Raw genomic sequence first — 23,243 nt, forward strand, 5'->3', positions numbered from 1 at the left:
GCTGCTTTTACCTCAGTTTTTTGCTGTTATTTTCATAAGTTGACACCTAACAGGTCGGCCACCGTCTCACCCACGGGCATGAGGTCCCGAAGGGTATCGGTTCACCTCCAGATTTTAGATACTTATTCAGCATGTTTAAAGGTGGATACCACTGTTTGGTAGTTTGAGTAGCTCCTTGGGCTCCATCGTCTGCGTTGGGTAGATGTCCTCATTTCTACGGGGGGAGCTCAGACACCCGTACATACGTAGTCACGTACGTGTAGTCACCTCAATGCACATGTCTGGACTTGGGGCTGATCGCAGCCCCAAGTATTCACCTCGAATGCTGTGTTCAGTGCTGGGCCCCTCACTCCCAGAGAGACATTGAGGGGCTGGAGCGTGTCCAGAGAAGGGCAACGGAGCTGGGGAAGGGTCTGGAGCACAAGGCTGATGGGGAGCGGCTGAGGGCCCTGGGCTTGTTCAGCCTGGAGAAAAGGAGGCTGAGGGGAGACCTCCTCGCTCTCTACAACGGCCTGAAAGGAGGCTGTCGAGAGGTGGAGTCGGTCTCTTCTCCCAGGTCACAAGCCATAGGACGAGAGGAAATGGCCTCCAGTTGTGCCAGGGGAGGTTTAGACTGGATATTGGGGAATTTTACTTCACGGAAAGGGTTGTCCAGCACTGGAAGAGGCTGCCCAGGGCAGTGGTGGAGTCCCCATCCCTGGAGGTATTTGAAGGACGTTTGGCTGAGGTGCTTAGGGACATGGTGTAGTGGTGGGCTTGGCAGCGTTAGGTTTACGGTTGGACTCGATGATCTTAAAGGTCTTTTCCAACCTCTACGATACGATTCTGTGATTCTGTAGCGCGAGTTTCTGAACGCTAAACGGGTTTTGATGGAAGAGAGGTGCCAGCCTGCCGTGCTCCACCAGGAAGACGTATATTCGGTTGAGGAACCACGGACCGGGGTGTTTTGTGGAGGAACCGAGAGTTTCTCCAGGCCCTCAGGTGCCAAAATAGTTAATAACGGGGCTTTTTCTGAATTGCTGTGTTTGATTTAAATACCAGAACTCACCTGAAAAAGCCTTGGAGGTTTGCCTGTGTGTTTTTATCCAAACACGCCCTTGGTACTTCTCTGGAGATGTTTACCTACCGCAGCTCTCGTTAGAAGAAGACAATGCACTTACGCTTATAATACATGAGTCAACATATAGAATAGACCAGAAGCCCAAATCTGCTCGCTCTGACCGTGAAGCAAAATAGTCGCGTCGTGGTAATACGAGTGTACACAGAATTATACTTTAGTCTTGTGTTTGCACATTATTTAGATCAGTGGCCCGTGACTAAGGACGCTAAACACGATCTCAGTGCAAATAATGGATCACAACTTTGCAGCCAAAAGAGCTGAAACTGTGGCTTATTATTTTCTTTCAACACATCATTACTCTGGAAATACCACTGGGAAATTCCCTTAATTCCCTCTGGTTTTGGATTGATCACAATAAGTAAGGGGTAATAATATTTGTTATTAACAATAGCACTATTAATGGCTTTTAATAATAATTTAGGGGTAATAGAAGAAAATGCTAAGCTAGTATTCAGCGAACGCCATGCTTTTTACAGAAAGCTATTCTTCGTAAGCTGTTTAGATAATACAAAGCTGTTAATGATCTCAGAGTAAATTAATGCTGCTAATATAGTTCACAGTAGGTGCATAGGGACTGACCAAAAAAGATTTGCAATAAGGAAAAAAATAAATTGCTTTTTGGTTCGATACCAATGGTGTAAACCTGCTTTTCAGGGCTGGCATGGTCCGTGAAATCAGACCTTATACATCATGTTTGCCCTTGGAGAAGGTTAGGCGACTGTGGATGCTCCATAAGATGCACGTGCTAAATCAGTACGTAGCTGATCGCTTAAATCATTGTTAGAAAATAAATATTTTTTTCATTTATGTTGATGGGCCAGCTTTCGCGTGGACTTGGGTAGCAACCAAACCCTTAAGAGATACCGTTCTAAAATGAATTTTACTGCTTGAATGTGCAGCTTAGCCATTTCTGGGTTTTGCACGTAGACTGAAGACTTTTCCGTGTGAGACGGTGTTAGTATTAAGCCTCGCCGTCTTTTCATTTTATCCCACTTCGATGCAATTATCTAGTAGGTCGTGTGCTGAAGCACCCTACTTAGTTTCTGCTCTTCCCAGACCAGTCGGTTTGTAGGCTTCAGGCTTTGAGCGGTCAGTTATTGCTTGTTTATGAGGTTAAATACTTTTGCTGCTTGGGGCACAAGAGACAAAACCAGTGAAACAGGAGCGAACAAAAGAACGTATCGTACTGATCACTCGCACGAGAAATAATTTCCAAGTACCCCGAGGAAGCAGCCTACTCGAGTTTTACGTGTTGCTCTTTGCTTTAGAGGATGTGGTTCAGGATGGTGTATTTTAAGGTGTGATTTTACTGTTAGTTTTTTTTTCTCTCTCTTTCATCCCCTGTCATTTTATTCACGCTTATTCCATGCCACCTTGGCCCTTTGTTCCGTAACACCTCAGCCGTGGCCACCACGGCACCTCCCGCCCGCCCCGACACCCCTGTGCCACCGACCTCTCTGACTGACTCCTCTCCTTCCCCTCCAGCTGTCCCAAGTTCCAGTGTCCTCCCCTCTGCCCCCCGAGACGTGGTCCCTGTCTTGGTCTCCAGCCGATTTGTCCGTCTCAGCTGGCGCCCACCCGCAGAAGCCAGAGGCAGCGTCCAGACGTACACGGTCTTCTTCTCCAGGGATGGTGTCAACAGGTAGGCGTCAACAGACCACGGGGCTCCTCTGGATGGGGGGATAGGTCCTAAGAGTGCCTGAGGTCTTTACACGTATCTTGCAAATGGTTCTCAACCTTGTGTTCTTCTCCCCGTGGTAAAAGAAGTGTGAAGCTGGAAATGCCTTTTGTTGCCGTATATTTTTATAGGCATCGTATCAACACGTATAGAACAGTGCTCATTGTCTTGGTATGGTATGGTAAGGACCACTAACGCTGACAGTGATGTCTATGGATCTTGCGTTCTCCAGCTATTACTTGACCGTCTAACAGAAAGTACTGGTAGCTCCATATTTTTACCTTTCATCTTCCTCTGAAGACACAGGCTCAAGTGTCCTTTGCATCGCTGGCGGAGGTGAATTTGTTGAGCCCTAATGAACCGGAGAGGAGGACTGCACTTAGAGCAGTGCGAATGGTGTAAGGACCTTGAAAAAAGCCAGGGATTGGGTTGTGAAGATTTTACGTGATTGTAAATGCAGTGGACCGGCCTGTGGCCAATGTTGCGGCCATGTGGATGAGAGCTGCCCAGCAGATAGCTCTTGGTGATAATGGCACTGTAGATTGTTTGGTGTTTGCAGGATTCTTCATCACGTGTATGCTCATTTCATGCTCAGAAAGGTACTGCGTATTTACTTGGGGTTTTGGTTTATTTTCCTGACTTCATAAATGATTTTAATGCCTGAGAGAAATGATGTGGTTTTCTCTTCCTGTACATCATTACGAAGAACTCGCCTGAAGTATCCTGTCCTGTATGTCACCGCTTACGACGTACTTCAGCTGCCGGCTGGTGACTGGTGCTTGTGCGTGTGCTGGTGGCAGCTCAGCTTCCGAGGGGGCTTGAACAGGAATCTGTATTTAACTGAAAAAAATGAGCGGATGTGTATTGGATTCACGAGAGCTAAAGAAAGTGGGACCCCACAGTTATCCCCTTTGCCGCAACGTTGGCTTATCCTTCATCCGAAAGGGCTCAGCCTCGCAGGCAAAATTTCCTGCCCCTGCCTGGACGTTCGCAAGCTTCTCATCTTAATCCCCAACAATGTCCAGCTTTCTTTTACAGCCGTATATATTGGGTTTTATTTGTTTTGATGCTTGTGGACATTGATAGCTACAGCAGCGGTACCTGCTGCAAGAGGCAGGTATCCTAAATAGAAACGTGCATCCATCTCGTCCGGCTGAGCAGCCTTGAAAGGACACAACACCCAAAGCACTCGGCAGGAGAGTGTGAAACGCACTCTCTCTCTGTAAAAGAAAGCTCTGAAATTCAAGTTGGCATTTCTGAGACCAGTGCTGGAGGCAAGCGTCTTCTGAGCAGGGCGTCACTTGGGGGATAAACGGCACGTAGGCAGGGCGGGGAGGGTTTGTGGCAAAAACACGGGGTAGGAGCCAGGCTTGGTGGCTTTGGTTCACAGGTCAGACACGGACATCTCACCTTCCCCAAGTCCCTCCGAGCCTGACTGTGAGCAGAGAGGGAGAGACAGGAGCAGAGCGAGACGGATGGGGCAGAGGTTCGGAGTTCAGACCTCCGTCCTGCGGCAGGTTGAGTCTCCAGTTGTGATTAGTTTGCATGAAATGAGAACGACGCCTCAGTGGAGCGTCGGGAAAGGGATCTACTGAAGGTTGTGAGGCACTCAAGGAAGGTATTCATTGGCCCTAGAAGAGTAACGGATGCAAAAAGGGCGCTGAACGAGTTCAGTGGGGAGCGGGGATGCTCAGCAGCATCCTCGTCGCTCCCAGTTTGGGTACCAAATCGGGGTTCACATGGCTGAATCAAATCTTTTTGCACATATGGCTCCTGACGTTTGTCTGCAGCCATCGCCACCAGTAATAGCGGAACGGGCACCGTTGTAATCGCGTCTCATTGATTTTAACTCTGTCTTAAAAGCATCGGAGTTGCCCCACGCAGCTGGATCGAGGCGTATTATAACTCAGCCTTTTAGCAGTGAGGAGAAAATACTGATATCCTTATCTGAGGCCTTTAAATAGTGGCGGTTCGGAGAGTAAAAAAGATGTAAAAAGAGCGGATTCCCTTCCACTTCAAAATAATTGTCTTCCAGAATTTCCACGGTGCTGCTCAAAGTTCTGGGTCCCAGAAGGATGCCTTAGTCCCGGTCCCAGCTAGCTGCGTGCCTAGTTAAAGAGTCTCCTGCAGAAGACTGTGGGCTCTTGTGTTAAAATAACTAAACGAATAAATAGAGAAAAGAAAATAAAATAAAAATTCCCCTCTGCTCCCTCCAGCGAGAGACTCAAAATACCACCTGCGGTTTAAAACTTTTGAATATGCACCTGTAGTCTTGCGAACACAAACTGTGAGATAAAGGGAATGCGGTTTTCCTTAAAGGAGAAAGCTCCCGTGGAATTTTTGAGTCGTTTATTGTCTACGCTTTATTTTTACAAAAGGGCTATTTTTCTGCTTACAGAAGTAAATATCGGATTTGGCGGTAACCTCAGGGATGCGAAGGAATTGTCAGAGAAATTATTGTAAGGCTGGAGGAAGGCCATCTTCCCGGGTTCGAGAGCAGGGAGGGTTTGCGTGACAGCTGGCAGCACCGCCAAGGCCAACACGACACGGAGGCCGCACGGCCATTTCGGGGACCGTCCGGAAAAAAGAGCCTCCCGTATTTTGAACTCGCTTCGAAGGGGTTTTGCAGCTTAGCCCTTTCAAAAGAAACCCCTTTTGGAAGTGATTGCGCTTCTTGCCGTAGCATCGCCAGAGCCCTTCTGATGGGATGCTCTTTAATCTTCATGCTCAGCCTAGGCACCCTGCGTGGGATCGAATGGTTTTTGCTTGCTGATAAGGATGATTGGAAAGAGCACTTAAAGGTAAAAGGCAAGCTTCTCAGAAAAGGATGAAACAACCCTTAAATCTATTAGGAAATAAATAAACAGCCGAGCAATAACGCCGGCACTCAGGGAAGTTTCTGGTTGAGATAGAAGTTCAGATTTAAAAGCGAGATATTCTACAACGTTTGCTGGTAACAGCAGACCGTTGATGAAAACATGAGCAGAAATAGAGGATTTTATGTGTAGGATCTGTTAGTAGCTACGTAACGCTTAGTATACATTTGATTGCGCTTATTTTCTGTTAAAATATAGTGGGATATAATAGTAGAATATAATGCATGAATTTCGATGGAGCTCACTCTTCAAGGTATACAGGCGTACGCGCACACACAGAGACGATAAAAATCCACCCTGCCGTACAGGAGAACGGTTCCAGAAGAGACAGGAGCTATTTTAGGTTTCGCTTGATGTTACAAGCTCACTGAAAAAAGAAAAAAACCCAACCCTCATTCATACCCAAGTAATAAGGTCACCCACAAGATTCAAAATGCAGAGTTTACCGATATAACGGGTAAATAAATCTCTGCCTTTTTGATTTGTTTCCCATTTTACTGCTGGGACGCTGCCCAGATGGTGAGGTCCTGGGAACGGGGCGTCCCCGTGTGCTGGCAAAGGCGGAGGTGCTGCTTCAGCTCCGGCATCTCTCACATCCACGTGCTGTTGAAACTTGAATTTTCATTAATTTATTTTTAGTTTTAGTTTTTAAGCTAGAGGTGGTCTTCAGGTGGGAAGCATCGGACCCACCTCCATCTTTAAACCCTTTGCGAACCAACAGCATTTGTGTCTGGAGGTTGCCCACGTTTAATTGCAAAGTGATTTAGGGGAGCGGTTTTTTGACCTGAGCATTTGCGAAATGGGCCAGTTCGATATTGCAGTCCGCAGGCAGGTTCGAATTTTGGTCCGATTTTGATGTCCAGATTTGCTCTCAGCCTCACTCTTTGTTCCCTCTTCTCATCCGTCTCTGCTGGTTTGCTTCTCAGTGAGCAAGCATTGATTCACACAGGCATTTGATATTTATGCGGTAGCGTATTAGTCGCCGCAAAGAAAGGGACATTCTTTATTTTGGCTGATTTGCTCTTGATCTCTCTCTCTAAACCAAGAAATAACTCCTCAGATGTAATCTCCAGACATATTTAATTACCTGTGCATAGTTTTAAATGAATTCTGCCTTCCCCATGAGAATTTACATGACTATATTTAAAATTTAAAATTTAATATTTAATTTACAATAAAAAAAAAACCACTATATTTATTTATAAATCATGAGAAGTATGGATGCAGTAATATATTTCTGGTTAGCATTTTAGATGAGATGCAAAGCCCAAAAATAGCGTTCAGTTTTTGATTGCAACCTTTGAAATGTCAAGTTGGCTTAAATAATGGGTCCCGTTTTGTAGCTATCCTTCTTTTTTAACTGACTGTTAGCAAACGTTTTTCCCAATAAATGAAATTAAATGCTCTGATCTTAAAAGAAAGGAAAAAAAAAAAGGGGGGGGGGGGGGGGAGAAAATGACGCTGGAAATCAGCAGTATTCCAGCCGAACGTAAAACCCTTTGACGAAGGACTCTTGCAAGGTTGGGACCAGTTTTATTTTTACTTCAGCGTTGGCTAGAACTTGTTTTCAGTAATAAATTAATAAATGCATAGATAGTCACAACAAGCTAATGGGTCTCCCAGTTTAGCTTCCTGCATGTTGCAGACTGAAGAAATGAATCAAGGGACCACTTAATGGAATACAAAAACTTATATTTGATTACAGCCTATCTTCAGAACTCAGCTGAAGTTCTAAACTATCGTTCCCAGATGATCTATTTACATTCGTTTTGAGCTTTGCTTATTATAATCAAGGACTCTATGTTATTTTGTGGGAGAACGATAATGGGAGATAAAAAAAGAACTCAAGGTAGTAAAAGTCCATCCATTTTAAAATTAATAGTATTCATTTCACAGCGAGGAGCATTAACATGACTTGTCTTACTTGAAGTAACTAATTAGGTGTTTGAAACATTATAAAAGCATTTGTTACACACCTAAGAGATATATGGGAACTGTAATTATCTTTTCTTACATGCTGATACCGTAATGTAACATGATCTTCAGTCACTGGAAATTACATGTCGAAGCCTCCATTTTACAAGAAAGTGGATGACTTTAGTCAAGGTCTTTTATTTTTAGACTGTAATTTATGGCCAAGGTGGGTTCGAAAAAGAAAACCCCAAACGGAAAGGTGCCCGATTCAAGGATGTTTGGTGCTTTGTAGATTATTCCTGCATCGCTGTAGCAGCTGTAGCGCATTAACCCCTCGCTGGTAAGCAGGAGCACGTGGTGGGCTTCCGTACGCCGGTGACGCTCATCTCGCCTAACTTCAGCCCGAGTGCGTGCCAGCGGGGCAGGTCACTGGAGCTCGAGGGAGAAGGGCAGCCACGCGTTTTACGGAATCCATCTGACGTGGTGTAGACGTCTCGTTCTCAAAGCCAAGTGGGGTGGGGTTACATTCTTAAGGAGTTTTTTCCTCTTCGCTAGCTGGAGGGTTTAAGGCATCCTTGGAGATGTCACTGCCCGGCGTGACATTGGAAGGTGGCTCATTTAGACAAAAGGGATGGTTTTTTCTCACGGCTCATAATTACATTGCCACAGAAACCGAAAACAGTGGAATCGGAGATTTGACAGTTTGAGGGGGACGGACCCATTTGGGCGTCTGTGATCATCTGGGTGCCGAAATTCCAGACCCCTGTGAGCAGGAGCTCTATGCGAGGAGAAAAACCAGGTATTTCTGTCCTATGCCAGGAGAATAACCAGCTATTTCTCTCCTGGTTCACTTATTCCTCTAAATGTCTGTTATCTGCCTGCTGCCAGGTTGTGAGATGGGGCCGGGTGGGTTACTGGCTGTTCTCGCATCTCAGCCTGCCCAGAGGGAAACCTCAGCCCTTTCTTTTGCTTTATTCCTCTTGGTCTCAGTCCTGGGGTGTTTCCTTGATTATTATTCAGTCTTTACTTAGGAAAATCGGGAATTTTCTTTTTACACGGTCCGTTTTTTTTTTTTTTTTAAGTTACAAGATCTTGCCCTGCCCTATGAGCTTCTGGTGTTGCGTTTGGGAAGATACTCTAGATCTGATAGCTAGAAAACCCGAGCTATAGGAAGTAAAGCATATAGAGGTTTAATTTCTCAGTGCTTTGCTGAGGTGCTCGGAGGGAACATGCTGGCTGGCCAAGAACGGGGAATCTTCCCTCTGTGATTTTTGAGCACGGGCTGGGGACAGCCCAGAGCTTCTCCCGTTCAACGCTCCTCCCAAACTGGAAACCATCAAATTGCCGGAGCACAGGGTTTGGACTTGAGTTAATTAGCCTTGGGAATGATGTGTGAATACTGCGAGATGGAGCGTGCTGCAGGCACCTCCAGCCACTGCCAACCTGGGGCTGTTTCCAAGGGAGCAGCAGAGTTTTACCTGGACTTGAATTTATCTAGGAACGGGCTTGGCCCATCACTGCAGGTGATGGGCTCGTTGGGTTCATCAGCTTGAGAGCACTGACGTACTTGGGTGGTTATACAGCTCCTGGTTTGCAGAGAGAAGCGTCCTGGGAGATGGACATTAGTACCACCGCTGAAATCCAATGGAAGGTGAACACCGAAGCTGCTGAGATTGCATTTGGAGGTGATTGTGTTAGAGTCTAATCAAAGCACTTGCTTGGATGTTTCCAACTGGCTGAGGCTGGGATGTGATGCAGCAAACGCGGATCTGAGAAGAGGAACGGCAGCCTTGGGTCTCCTCGTGCCTCTGTGATGGGGCTGGATTTTTTCCATTGCTCTGCAACCTCGGCATCACAGAATCCCAGAATGGTATAGGTTGGAAAAGACCTTTAAGATCATCGAGTCCAACCGTAAACCTAACGCTGCCAAGCCCACCACTACACCATGTCCCTAAGCACCTCAGCCAAACGGCTTTTAAATACCTCCAGGGATGGGGACTCCACCACTTACATCAGATACAAAATGGGCTGTGTCAGAACTTCACTCCTCATCGTAGCGCTTCACACCTGCATCCCAAACTACACGAGGCGAGAGAGTTGTGCTGGTTCAGCCCCTTTAGTCTAAAATGCGGATTTGATTTGGCTCAGGAAGTCGCTCAATAGCAACGAGAGTGCCGAGGGCACCAGATACGTGCACGTTTGTTTTTTTTTTTTTTTTTCTTTCTTACTAGATAATGGGAAAAGACTTACTGAAGGAATGCCACGAACCGTTCCACCTTTCCAGACTTGCATATATGTATCACCACTGTCACCGAGAAGTATTAAAACAGAGAGCTGACTGGAGATTTCTTTTATCTCATCATCACCTTTTTCTTCTCTCGCTTCTTTACTGCTATTTTGGGATTGAAAGGTAGTCTTGTTGCTTCTTTGCCGTCCAAAAAAAGACGTATACAATGCGATACGGTTGCCAACAGTCCCGTCATCCTGCAGGTAGGAAATCACTGGGCATATTTTGTTTTCTCTCTTACGGCTGTGGGTTCCTGCATCTTAAAGGGTTTAGGAGAACATCGTAGCTGTTCAGTTCAGATGTTACTGGCCATCTGACCCCCCTGCAGTACCGCCGCCTTCAGAGTCGGGCAGTTGGTTGCCAATCCATTGGAGCCATTTGCAATGCAACTGGGTTCCTACTTCTACAGCTCGCAAATAGAAACCGGCGATAAGAGGCAAGAGAAGAAAATTAGCCGAGTTGGTCAAGCACAGCTCAGCTTGCAGAGTTAGAAGGAGCAAAGTCCCTGCCTGCCAGCGTCCTCGTCGGGGAGCAGCAGCCATCCCATCCGCAGCTCTGCTTTTCGCATTACCAAGTGCAACAGAAAACCTTTCTGCTGGAATAGAGGCGTTAAACTCCCCTTGTCTCTGCTAAGGGGCGATGCGACCGTTTATCCCCGGGGAACGTTCACCCAAGCTTTGCTCAGTCAATCCTCGGAGGGCTGGGGCGACGGTGGAGCCTGGCGCTCGGAGGACAGGGCCGTTCTTTGGTCTGAGAAATTTCATTTTGAGGAAGCGTTCCCCAAAGGAAGGATAATCTCTGTTCTCTGACTTGCTGCTATGCCTGTTGCAGCCCAGAGAACCGCAGCGGCGCTCCACGAAGTTTGACAATTAGTTGACTCAATTGTAAATGATTTTTTTTTTTTTTTTCTGCAGCATGAAATCTACCTTTTTGTTGTTGCTTTTCGGAGGGCTTCTAGTAAAGGAGAGGAGCGGCGCACGCCACCCATAATAAATCAGTTACAAAAGCAATTTTGCCTACTTCTGTTTGCAGATTGTCCATGAAATGACTGTGATTTCATCCAATTTAAACCCTGCTTTACTGTTTAGGGATTGTGTTTTTCCCAGATAATCCCACGTTAATGACTCTAGGTCTGTACCTTCCTCACCCATCATTTTCTCTCCCCGAGCAGCACAAAGCCGCAGCTAGGCAGGGCTTTGCTTGACCCAAGGCAGAGATGCCAGTGCCAGGGTGCTGATACCCCTTTAGCTCTGGGTGCTTACGGTGCCAGGAAAACTTAGATGGGCTGATGGGATGATGATGTCCTGCGTGTCTCCCTGGCCAGGAGCTGCCACCTCCCCATGTCTGGGCGTACCTTTACTCTGGAGACCACCGCCGGCCAGTTACCCCAGGACTCGGCACTGGGAGCAGCTGACGGAGGAGCATCGGTCGCATTTTTTTTGCCCCGGCTCAGCGATAGCAAACTGTTGGCCAAGTTGGGCAGATACAGAAACCTGGCTGATGCAGGCGATAGTGAGCTGCAGCGTTTCGTGAAACAAATTGGGTGCTGGACACCAGGCGGGCTCGCCGGCTTTGCTCGGGAGGAGAAGTACCTGCTGGCCCCCATGCACCGGTTTCCCAGCAGCTGCTGGCCAAGTTGGCATGCGTGGGGTGGTATCTGACCATCTTTCTGCACTAGGAGAAAGCTGGCCCCGAACCGCCTGGCTGCTCCTTTTGCCGAGGGAGAGCGCAAACTCCACAAATGGGTTTTCATTTTAGACCTCTGACATGGGGAGCGGCAGCCCCATCTTAGAAGAAATCCCGCGTGGACCCTTTGCCCGTGAAACGGCGCGGGCTGGCGGTGGTTTTGGAGGTACAGGTGTAGCAGGAGCACTGACGGGGTTCGATTTGCGGAGCAATCCAAACCCAGTTTTCATTAGCTGGATGCTTACGGTCCGATACGTGTCTCACTTCCTATATCAGAGGTGTGTTCCTTTCTTGAATAGCCATTTCTCTCCATCGTTTTTCCTTTTTTGTGATATTAAGAAAGGCAAAGAACCAATACACTCTACACCTCAGGAAGTGTTAAAATATGAGTCATCTTTCTAGCGATTCCCGGTGGATCCCATTACTTGAATTAAGCTTTTTAAAGTAAAAATAATAATAAAAAAAAACAATAGACAAACAAGCCTCAAACTGATGTTTGATAAGTAATCATACCTTGCAGGCTACCAGCTGCATAAATAAGTAATGCTTTAAGATCCAAATGCATTTTAAAATGTTTTTTTTGTTGGTTTTTTTTTTTTTTTTTAGGGAACGGGCAGTCAACACGTCTCAGTCGGGGACACTTCAACTTACCGTGGGCAACCTGAAGCCGGAGGAGACCTACACCTTCCGAGTGGTGGCATACAACGAGCGGGGACCAGGAGAGAGCTCGCAGCCCGTCAAGGTCGCCACGCAGCCGGAGCGTGAGTGTGCGCAGGGACGGGGTCTCGGCGAGGGCGGCAGCAATAGCTGTGGCGGTGAACTGCAGCCCTGCGGTTCTCGTAGTGCGTCGGTTTAAAGGTTTTTCATATAGCTCCTTTTGGAAAATACAGCCCGGTCCTTACTAATTGAGGGGAGGAAGGCTCTGCAGAGGGACCTGGACAGGCTGGATCCATGGGCTGGGGCCAATTGTATGGGGTTCAACAAGGCCAAGTGCTGGGTCCTGCACTTGGGCCACAGCAACCCCATGCAACGCTACAGGTTGGGGAAGAGTGGCTGGAAAGCTGCCCGGCAGAGAAGGACCTGGGCGTGTTGGTCGACAGCCGCCTGAATATGAGCCAGCAGTGTGCCCAGGTGGCCAAGAAGGCCAACGGCATCCTGGCTTGTGTCAGAAGTCGTGTGGCCAGCAGGAGCAGGGCAGTGACCGTGCCCCTGGACTGGGCACTGGTGAGGCCGCACCTCGAATGCTGTGTTCAGTGCTGGGCCCCTCACTCCCAGAGAGACATTGAGGGGCTGGAGCGTGTCCAGAGAAGGGCAACGGAGCTGGGGAAGGGTCTGGAGCACAAGGCTGATGGGGAGCGGCTGAGGGCCCTGGGCTTGTTCAGCCTGGAGAAAAGGAGGCTGAGGGGAGACCTCCTCGCTCTCTACAACTGCCTGAAAGGAGGCTGTCGAGAGGTGGGGTCGGTCTCTTCTCCCAGGTCACAAGCCATAGGACGAGAGGAAAAGGCCTCCAGTTGCGCCAGGGGAGGTTTAGACTGGATATTGGGAAATTTTCCTTCACGGAAAGGGTTGTCCAGCACTGGAAGAGGCTGCCCAGGGCAGTGGTGGAGTCCCCATCCCTGGAGGTATTTGAAGGACGTTTGGCTGAGGTGCTTAGGGACATGGTGTAGTGGTGGGCTTGGCAGTGTTAGGTTTACGGTTGGACTCGATGATCTTAAAGGTCTTTTCCAACCTATACCATTCTGGGATTCTGTGAATGGTAAATAAAGCCTTTCCTCAAGTTGTAATATCTCTTGCAGAGCATTGAGCTGTTCAACAGCAGCACGTTGCTGGTTTGTGTCATGACTTTGACGGTCACACATCCCATCTTCTCTTATGTGACAGCGTTAAGTGATATCAGAAGCTATGCTATGGTACATAAGGAGTTGGTTTTTTGACAAGGAAACATGATAAACTTCCTGAAAGATACAAAAACTTTCCACTGGAGTAAACGTTTTGCATTATTTCTGTTTAAAAGCAAATATTTTCTGTTAATTGATGTTTAGCAAAGTGTGTTTTATGAATCTTTGGAGCGGGTGGAACCTTTCCGTAGGCACTTTTCTCATTCTGTATGTCTCATTTTATTGTAAGTATTTGCACACGTCTGGTCTCCAGAAAGAAGAGGAATTTCTTCTGGTTGAGTTTGTCCCATTGCAGTTTTTCTCGCTTGGAAGGTCCAAGAAGGGCTGTTGCAGAGAGAGCATTGAAACATTATTTGAGCTCTTCCATGGCAAAATTAATTATTCAGAAGAATTGGCTGTAAAAACGGGATTGGTATCTAGTTCTTAGCACAGAGATGGGTGCTGTGTCTCTCACTGATGGGCCCTGGACTGCTTTGGTGAACCGTAGGGGTGATGGTGGGATGCTGAGCTGCTTTTATGCTCCGTCAGTAAGCCCTTGCCAGAATACGCTCACCCTCTGTAATCGGGTGGGAAACCCAACGCTAACGGAAGCACAGAAACCGTTTTACATCGTCGCACATTGCCGTCTATAGATATTTAACTGAAAGGCAACATTTGCCTGAAACCCCCCTCGTTGCGTGAAGAGACCGGCTGTGCTAGAACCCCCAGAAATGCATTTTCTTGATTCATTGTGGGAGGTGACGTGTTGCCGGGAGCAGGTAGAGGAGGTGGGAATGGCTTCCCACGGGAGGTGGAGGAGAAGAGGAGCTTGGAAGCAAATCCTGTGATAAGGCGAGCCTCCGGAGGTGGCTTTAGGTGGCTTTTGAACTGTTCGGTTCCTTTTCCAGCTAAGCTGAGCACCAAGAAAGGTGCCGTTAGGGCCAGCGAGAGCGTGTGCGATGTCCCCTGACCGGGCGAGGGATGTTGTGAACAAGGGACCTTTCAACTTAACGTTATTCTGTGGGTTTACGTCTATAGCTTTGTTCATCACGAAACGTGAATTTTACTCCCTGTCGTCACTTCCCAAACCCCCGAGACCGGTCGTGTTAGTGAAATATCACCCAAGACGGGTGGCTTTCTGGTTTTCTGGGTGGCCTTGGGGTTTAGCTGCATCTTCAACGCCTGCTCCGGGATTGCTCTGTCGCTTACCGCACCGATTTGCGGTTACGCAACTGCCGCGTGCGAACGTTAAGCGAGGTTGTAGCCCAGCCCTTTTGGGGGAAACAATTCTTGAAAGTTAATTTATGAATCTGAGCCTTTTGAACGTAAGCTATTAAGTAACTAACCATCAGCATCGTTTATCTGTTAGTAATTTATCTCTGCTTAGACACACACGCGCAAACGCACGTATACGCGTTTCTGTATATGTTTGTATTGTAGAAATATCATATATATATTTATTTAGAGAAGTAAAAGAACATTTCAATCAGGAAAATGCCTTCCCCCTTGCAAAGCCCCAGCGAAAACCAGGCACCGCTACCCCCTGCTGTTACCATCTGAAGCTGCCACGGCACGGAGTTACCAGCTCTGTTAAATGCAGAGTGTAGACATTTGGAATATCTTTCCTATTTAATAACTTCAAGATTTCTCTAAAGTGTCAAGTTTGAGCGCGGAGAAAATATTGCGTTCCTTTTTTCTTTTTGCTTTTTACTGTTGACCAAATTATCTTATCATTTTGAAACAAGTCTCTCTGGTCCTGGGAGGCAGTCAGCCTCTATGTGGCTGTCTTTTAGAACACGCTGTAACTGTTGTACAATAAATTACATGGCTGCACATAAATTGAATTTCCCCGTTATTTGAAAATATCAGAAGTATTATGCAATCCGGCATTGTTAAAGAAGAAAAAGCTGATGAAAAAGGACATCTGAAATTCATGTCTGTCAGTGCCTGTTTCTAAAAGTGCATACATTTGCTCAGTAATCAGTTTAAAAGATCAACAGAACAAGTTCTAGCTTTTTGAAATAATCATCCAGAATATATGGGCTGGATTTATATGAAGGCTTTTGTCCCCAGATTAAACCCCCCCTTCTTTTTTTTTTTTTTTTTTTTTTTTAGTAAACTACAACCCCTTTTTCTCTGCCTTTATGGTATATAATTTCACTACAGTATTATCAGTCCGGATTTAAATCCCTGCCTGCTTAAGCCATGTCTAATCTTTTCATACCACATGTGGAGACTTTGTGAGTTATTATTTTGGCTCCTCAAGATGCTGTTAAAGCAGCTTGGTAGTAGAGAATAAAGCAGCGCATCTATTCTCGCAAGGAGGATTGAAATTGTCCGTCCGAGCTTTGAAAGCAGTTCCCTGCTGTGGGACCAGCTCACTTCTTTTCACAGGCCTTATTAAAATTAAATTAAAACCAGTTTCCTAACAAATCTATATCTCCGTGACGTGTGTATTAGTTGGTGAAAGAGAAGATGAATAGGAAGGCATATTGGAGTGCCCCAAAGAAACTTGACGGCATCGCTCCAGCCTCATAAAGTCACCTCTTATCATCTCCCTTCCAGTGAAATCAATTTAGTGTGCGCTGACATCTCAACTTCTACCCGAGCATCTTTAAGGGCTCTATAAAGAATAATTAATTACTGTAGCCTTCTGAGGTAGGGAAGTATTATTATACCTACTTAAGAGAAGCCCAGCTGTGTCCCCATATGTCTACGAGGAGCAAATCTCTGACCCCCCCGTGGTTGCCCCCAAGGTGGGGAGCAGCCGGGAGAAGCTGCGCTCCCCATCCCAACGTCCTGAGAAACAGAAATGTAGAGATTTGGGGTGGATTTAGGTAGCGAGTGGGGCATTTTGCAGCAGCTTAGAGGGTGATCTTACTCGGATAGGAGACTTGGGTGACTTTGGTCGCTGAGATCCCCACCTAGCTAGATACTTTTGTGGTTACTTTCCGCTCCCAGTAGAGGCTGGTGCATCTAACCTCAGAAATCGGTCCCTTTGTCATTTCAGAATTTCATTTTTTGTGATTGTGGTGGGGAAGCAGGTTGGGTTTTTTTTTATCATTGACTGGCTGCACCTGAATTTTCTTGCTAAGACAAATAGCAGCAAAACCTACCATCAATACTGCATTAAAGCAGTTGCACCAGAAGCTATTGAAGTTGTTGGTTTTGGTGGTGGCTTTTTTTTTTGCTACAGGTTTTTCAGTGGAGACAATATTCTCTGAAGTTATCGCACAGGAAATGTTAAAAAGGCAGAGACAAAATTTCAACTGCAATCTCTTCTAACATACATTTCTTATACAAAACCGCATAGAAAATTAAAAGGCTATTAAAATTAATGCAATGGAATTTCCCGTGATAAAGCAAGGGAAGGCAGGGATGTCTTTAAAGCCCACACAGACGACAATTTTAGCGAGCAATAATCAGTTCCATATATGTTGATCTGCACAAATTAAGTTTGCAGAATAAACATGTGCTGGAGTAATTGAATTTTCTGAAGACTTGTGTCAGACCCATCCGTTTTAGACACCAATGCAGAGACGGTGCCAGATCGTCACCTCTCGGGGCTGGCGAAGGTCCCCAAGCCGGGCCGGACGCTGCCGTTGCCCGATGCCGAGTGTTTCAGAGGGCACTCGTGCCGCCTTTGCTCCCTACTCAGCTATTTTGGGGACCGGTTTCAGTCACGGTGATGAGAACGTTGTCACTATACGTGATGCTAAATGATCTCATGAGAGGCAGGGTCTTGCTGAAATGAGAGCCCCGCAATGAGTTTGGGCAGGCACCGCAGGTTCTCTAGAAAATCTCCCACCTAAGTGGGTTCGATCAGGTTTTTGGGAACAGGGAGATGAGAATCGCCTTTCTCCAGTGCAAAATGACCACGGATCTGGGCGGAGAAGAAGCTGAGCTTGTGTTTAAGAAGTTGGGAGGGCTGGAGGCAAGGCTCTGTGGCTTTGGGCAGATCGTTGAAGCCTCTTGGTTTCTCCATCCCCAGAAAATAAATGAGTCATGTTGGCAAAAGGTTGGAGCAGATGATCTTGCGAGGTCCCTTCCAACCTGGGCTATTTGTTGAGTCTGTGACTTTTCCGCTCTCCTTCCTCGTGCCCAGGTACACGTCTATCCATGCTGCTTAAACAATATCCTTTGTGGCAAGGATTTCCCTTTCCATCACGTACTGATGTATCAAAAAATCATCATTTCTACAAGACCTGCAGCTAGTGCCATCCAACGAGGGAGCCACGGGCTCCCTCAGGAGCCTTCTCTGCTGCAGCCCATCCCGCATCGGCTGTCACAGCGATGAACTGAGAACACGGCGCTCCTGCTCTCCGTCCATCGGTTTACAACAACGTCGCATATCTTATTTTAAAGGAAAAAAAAAAGAAAATCTCAGTCTGAGTCTGCATTCTCACCCTGCCAAATGTTGGGTGTACAAAAAGATCCCCGGAATAGTGAATGGCCACTTTGGTTTTGGACAGCGTCCGTTTTGCAAGGCGCAGGGGTATTTATATATTTATATATATTCCATATATTTATCAATATATGAAAGAGCTGGGGCAGGCAGAAACGTAAGCACCTCCCGTGTAGAGCCTCGGTAGTGATTTTTTTTCTTGTCATTTGATGAAAGGGTGAAGCAGTACCGAAAAATGCGTTCTGTGGAGTCGTTAATATCCTCCTCATTTGTGTGTATTCTTCCATAATGGCTCAGTAAAATACACCCTGGGGTAACTTTATGCCATTCTTACATGGTTCTTTAATTTTATGAGTAATTTATGTGTAGCATTGGCGGGGGGGGATGGGGGGGGGAGGTTTTCAATTGCTTTAAATTTTAATGAAGCGTATCTTCCTTTCTAAAAGTTGGGCAGACCTAAAGGAAAAGATGGTGGTGTCTGTTTTTCTGTCTGTCTTTGCTGCTTTCGGCTTCCCATCCACTTCCCCGGGCTTTTGAATTTTTTTTTTTGGTCTTGAGAGAGAAGAGTTGCTTCAGTCTCAACCCTTGGAAGGTGCTTCACTTTGCGGAAGGTTGCTGCAGGAGCAGGATGAGGTCTTGCTCCGGTCATTAGGACACTGACGGTGTCCCCAGAACAGGTCCATGTAATGCGTCTGCCGTGGCCCCGGTATCCTTAGTGCTCTCTCGTGCGATGGAAAATATGAATTCAGATCCCCGGGAACATCTACGATATGACTTTTGTCTTTTGTTTCCTGTGTTGTTGTTTTCTACTCCAGGTTTCATTTCAAAAAGCGTAAATTTATTTTATTTGGTGGGGAATCCGAACCATTTTCCCATGGCAAGCGATCTGCCCGCTCCCGTTCCCAGCTCCCGCGCTCCCCGGCCACCTCTGCCGCGTTGGGGCTGGGTCTGTACGTACCGCAGGGGCGGTCAGGCCAGTTTTTGCTTTTTAGATATGTTTAAACTTGAGTCAGGGCTGGTTAATAGAGGCTGTTAGCATTGATAATTGAGATTAAAGAGCGCCTCATGCTGTTTTATTCTTCAGACTCTGGCTAGCTTGAGTGCTGTGGCCTTTTTTTTTTTTTCTTTCTTTTTTCTTTTTTCTTTCTATTTCCCATTGAATTTCTAGTTTCTCTTGTGGACCAAAACGCAGTACCTTAAGCTAGATTCCGTGACTCCATCTGCACTTACCCGCTGAATATGTGGTTCCCTGCGCGTCATGGGGAGGCTGATTAAGACTTCTGTAAAGGCCGTTTACACCAAGGAGGGATTAAAGAAGAGAAAAATGAAAATCTATGTTGTACCGCTTCCTAGAGACTTCGGGAAAAAGTTGCCAAGGAGAGGAAAATATTCTGCACGTCTTTCTTAAGGCTTAAATTGATTCTCACCTCCTGTTTAAGCAGTGAAAAAAAGGGACCAGGTGAGGGGGTGGACAGTTCTTCTAGTATTTCTGTAAAACCCACCACGATCAGATTCTTAAAGATCTTTACTCAGTTGGAAAATTTCCATCTTCCTGAGACGTCTTCATTTCTGAGCGTGTTTCCACCCTGCATCTTGCCACAGCGGTGCTGCCCCATTGCCGTCTTGGCCCAGCTCTCCCTCTCCACCACCGACGTGCCACCGAGGACCTGACGAAATACGTATTTAATTCTGACCGATCGATAGCGCTAACTCCAGAGGCTTTATGGGGTTGACGTTTCCAGCTGGCTTGTGCAACGACGCTGAGCAAGGCGTTTCGTTCCCGTACATCGTCATCCCTTTGTTTCTAAGACGGGCGCAATGGTGAAGAGACGCTGGAACCTTAATCCTTTGAAGACATCACGCAAGCCCTTCTTTTCTGTGAGTTAGGAGGGCAGACTCGGCCTATTAATAGTGGGAGAACTTGTTACCGCCTTGGTAGACTAAGAGTTAAAGTGAAAAACAAATCAAACCCAGAAAGTAAAATTGTTCATTTTCAGATTGTCTTGGGTTCAATTTAAAGAACCGCAAATTGCTTGCTGTTCATCATTCATCTTAATTAACTGAAATAACGCAGTCAAAATCTTTTCTTTTGGGGGTTTTGTTTGGTTGATTTTTTTTTTTTCCCCCTGACCAGCTCTTCTGCCTCCTTTGAAAAGCGTCAGTCTCATTAGAAACTTGCACTGCTATATGAAATATTGTCATTAAAAATGCATTCAAATGACTTTGCACCCCCTTCATGAGACCTTCTTAAGTCTTGGTGTCCTCAGTTGCCCAGAGGAAGAAACCCAGTAGATGAGGAATGCGTTTTGTATCCGACGTATACACTGAATCCTTGCTACTGCAATCGCGAGTAGGTATCTCCGTGGCTTCACGCTTAGGGCAGAATTGCTGGTAGATTCAAGACGTGGCAAGGCAGTGCCAGTCTCAAGCTTTGTCTTCCTACTAATTACCGAGGTTGTCACTATACCAGAAAGACTTTCTCTTCTGAGACGCATACCCAGCTTTTCATATCTTCTGGAACAGAAAATTTTCAAACCCCCTTTTGCTTTGCTAAGGTTCAAAAGTACCTCTGACCCTCATCATTCCTGAGAGGTTTCGAGATGTTCTTTCAAAGGTCTCTGAAAGTCCCAGCATCAGCTCCCGCATCCTTGGCGAGCGTTATAACAGAAGCGGTAAAAGCAGTTGGGTTTTATTGCCTCCTGCTCCAGAGGAGTTGGCCCGAGTGAGATTCTGAGAACGATCCGGTCCTTTTGCCCACTACAAACGCCCTGCTCGGCCGTAGCCCTCGCTCTCGGCGCCGTCTTGCTGCCTTCGTCCCAGAGCTGCGCCCCAGAGCAGCTCCGTCCCAGACCTCCTCCTCCTCCCGTCCGCTGAGCCTCGGCCGCTCGGACAGACGTCCCTGCTGCTCCCCCCGCTGCGGAGAGCCGCCTTTTCTCTGGTGAGGGCTCTTACAGGTATTTCCCGGGGCTTTTAAATAGTGTTAAATTCAATATTTTTTCCTATGGTTTTGAACAGATCTTCTCCTCTCCTCGCAATGGTCTCTGCCCATTGTTCGTGAACTTACAATTTCCTCGTGAAAGAATAGTGGCAGTATTTTTTTATTGAAAACATTTCTCCTTATGCTTATGTCGTCTTTAAAACTGCTTTGTGTTTTTCATCAGACTCTTTAAATAAAGGTTGAGGATAGCAAGAGTAGGGCAAGGACCAGAGGTTGGGGTTCACAGGAAATGATGATGCTGGAGGCTCTTGTATTTTGAAGTAGAGCAAAACCAATTCTTGATTGCTTTCCTTTTTTTTTTTTTTTTTTTTTTGCTTTAATGAAACAGTATATTTCATTCTGTCATCCAGTATGTAAAACTTGTGAAAAGCTTACACTGAAATTGGTGCATCCATTGGAATGGGTGCAAAAAATTTAAAAATTATTGGGAAAAGAAATATTTTGGTTTGAAAATGTCCTTACTGGATGTTTCAGCATTATGGAATTACTTTGCTTCCTTTTTCTTGCTAAGCGAAAATTGTCGCTACTTTTTCCAAATGTTTTGATGTCTGTGAGGACCATGTTTACCAGACATAATCTGCTTCAGTGAAAATATTCCAAATGCTCTGAATGAGAAGAGGGATTTTGCATTTCTGAGGTTTGTCTACGCCGCACACTCCCGCCTTTTAGCGGTTCGCGGAGGTGGCTGATACGAAGAATTCAGTGCTTGTCACCTAGTCATTGCTTTTTATAAATAATAAGCTTCACTGGCTAGCGGGATGTCGTAATTCTGCTCCAGGGTTGCTGAGACGCAAAGGCACCATTATGCCAAGTAGAATACTTTGCTTTGACTGACTTGCCGAGAAGGAGCAGAAAATTAAAGCCACTTTTATCTGAAAAAAAAAGAAAAAAGCAGAACAGATGAGCGTATCTTAATCAAGTATGCAAATCAAGGCATTGCTCCATTTGCATGACATCTCCATATTTATAGGTCCTTGATGCAAACGGGAATGCAGAGGCACAGTGGCCCTGCCTGGATCCCCCTCCCCGAGGAGCGGTGTAGGACAGACGGACCACCCTTGGCACCCCTCGCCAAGGCAGGATTTACCCCGCGCGCGGAGAAGACGGCAGCTCGGGGGTATGGGTGAGCGCTGCGAGGCAGTTGACGGCGATGAAGATGTCACCGGTATGAAGTACGTTGCGGTTGGAAGCTCTTTTGCGCTGGGGTCCCTTTCCTTCGTCCTTACGTCCCTCAAGGGAGCGTTTTGATGCCGCAGTCCTCGGGCAGCGTGGCCGTCCTTTCCGCCGAGACACAGGGCGGTGTTTCACCAGCCAGATTTGGCAGTTAGCTTTGGCACGCTCTGATCTTTCTCTGGACAAGAGCGCTGGTGTGTCACTTTGCTGAGATTCATCCAAAAATCTCTGCTGAGCTGCGGACCACCGGGATGTGTTCGTCTTTCCTAAAACAATGGCAATTGGGGCGCTGGTAATGAGCTGGAAATGAAACAAACTTCACCGAGCCTGATTTGGGCACCGGGAAGAGACCTGCTCTAGGTGATCCAGTGCCACCAAATTGTACTGAAGGGTGGTACAAAGCTCTTCTCGAACCTTTTTGATCAGAAACAAAGCTATCTCTATAGAGAGACGGGTTTTATTTGGAGGAGAGCCGTGTCTGGAGACCTAAATTGTGATCCGAGGCCATTTGCGCTATGATTTCTACAAATTTAACGGAGGGCTTAGACCTGAGACAGAAGGCAGACTCTTGAAGCTCTGCAGTTGAGCAAGGGATGCACTCCAGCCTACTATTCCTGAGAAGTGCCAAATCATTTAAACAATTCAGGTGGGTCCATTGGCCCTTTCCCTATCGGTTGGCTCTGTGGGATATCCGAGCCCGTCACTTTGTCACAGAGGTGTTTGATTAACCGTCCCGCTCGGCTCCCATCACGGACCCGGGTGCTGCCATCACCAGTCTTGCCATCACCAGGGGGTTAGGAGGGTATGAGGTGCTCAGCTGTAGCAGCTCCGGTCCTCTGCAGGAGCAGTAGCACGGCACCATGAGAAGGAGAAGGTTGAAGAGAAGATGTCCTATAAAACGGGCTGGAGCCGAGCATTTCTAAAATAGCTTTGGATGTAGGAATTGAGATTCTGTCTCGGTTCCTTTTGACATGCATTCATCTTTGTTTTATCTGGACCTTTCTTCCTACCCCAGAAATCTTGCAATATAAATAGGTAAGATAAAGAATGGGTAGGAGATATATTATTATGCCATTTTATGGAAGGAAATTGAAGCATAAAAGCATTAAATTATTTATCCAAGCTCCCTCTGGAAGTCTGAGCCAGAGCCAGGATTGCTGTAACCTATCTTTCTGTGCACTGTTTCTCAAAATAAAAGGTTGCATTTCTGTCCCTATTGAAGTCAATAG

At 46.6% G+C, this 23,243-nt stretch overlaps 1 protein-coding gene across 4 annotated transcripts in view; it reads left to right on the forward strand.

The window, feature by feature from the left end:
• Positions 1–23,243, forward strand: part of DCC (DCC netrin 1 receptor) — a 620,811-nt gene that overhangs the window by 419,946 nt on the left and 177,622 nt on the right. For 3 of the 4 annotated variants that reach the window (XM_075489027.1, XM_075489028.1, XM_075489029.1), the window contains exons 8-9: positions 2,606–2,762; positions 12,168–12,322. The exons of the other annotated variant lie outside the window; for it this stretch is intronic. In XM_075489027.1, the coding sequence (XP_075345142.1) occupies positions 2,606–2,762; positions 12,168–12,322 (312 nt within the window). The remainder of the gene's footprint in view (positions 1–2,605; positions 2,763–12,167; positions 12,323–23,243) is intronic. 4 annotated transcript variants of the gene reach the window in all.

The sequence above is a fragment of the Mycteria americana genome (assembly GCF_035582795.1).
Source record: "Mycteria americana isolate JAX WOST 10 ecotype Jacksonville Zoo and Gardens chromosome Z unlocalized genomic scaffold, USCA_MyAme_1.0 Scaffold_30, whole genome shotgun sequence".
Classification (NCBI taxonomy): domain Eukaryota; kingdom Metazoa; phylum Chordata; class Aves; order Ciconiiformes; family Ciconiidae; genus Mycteria; species Mycteria americana.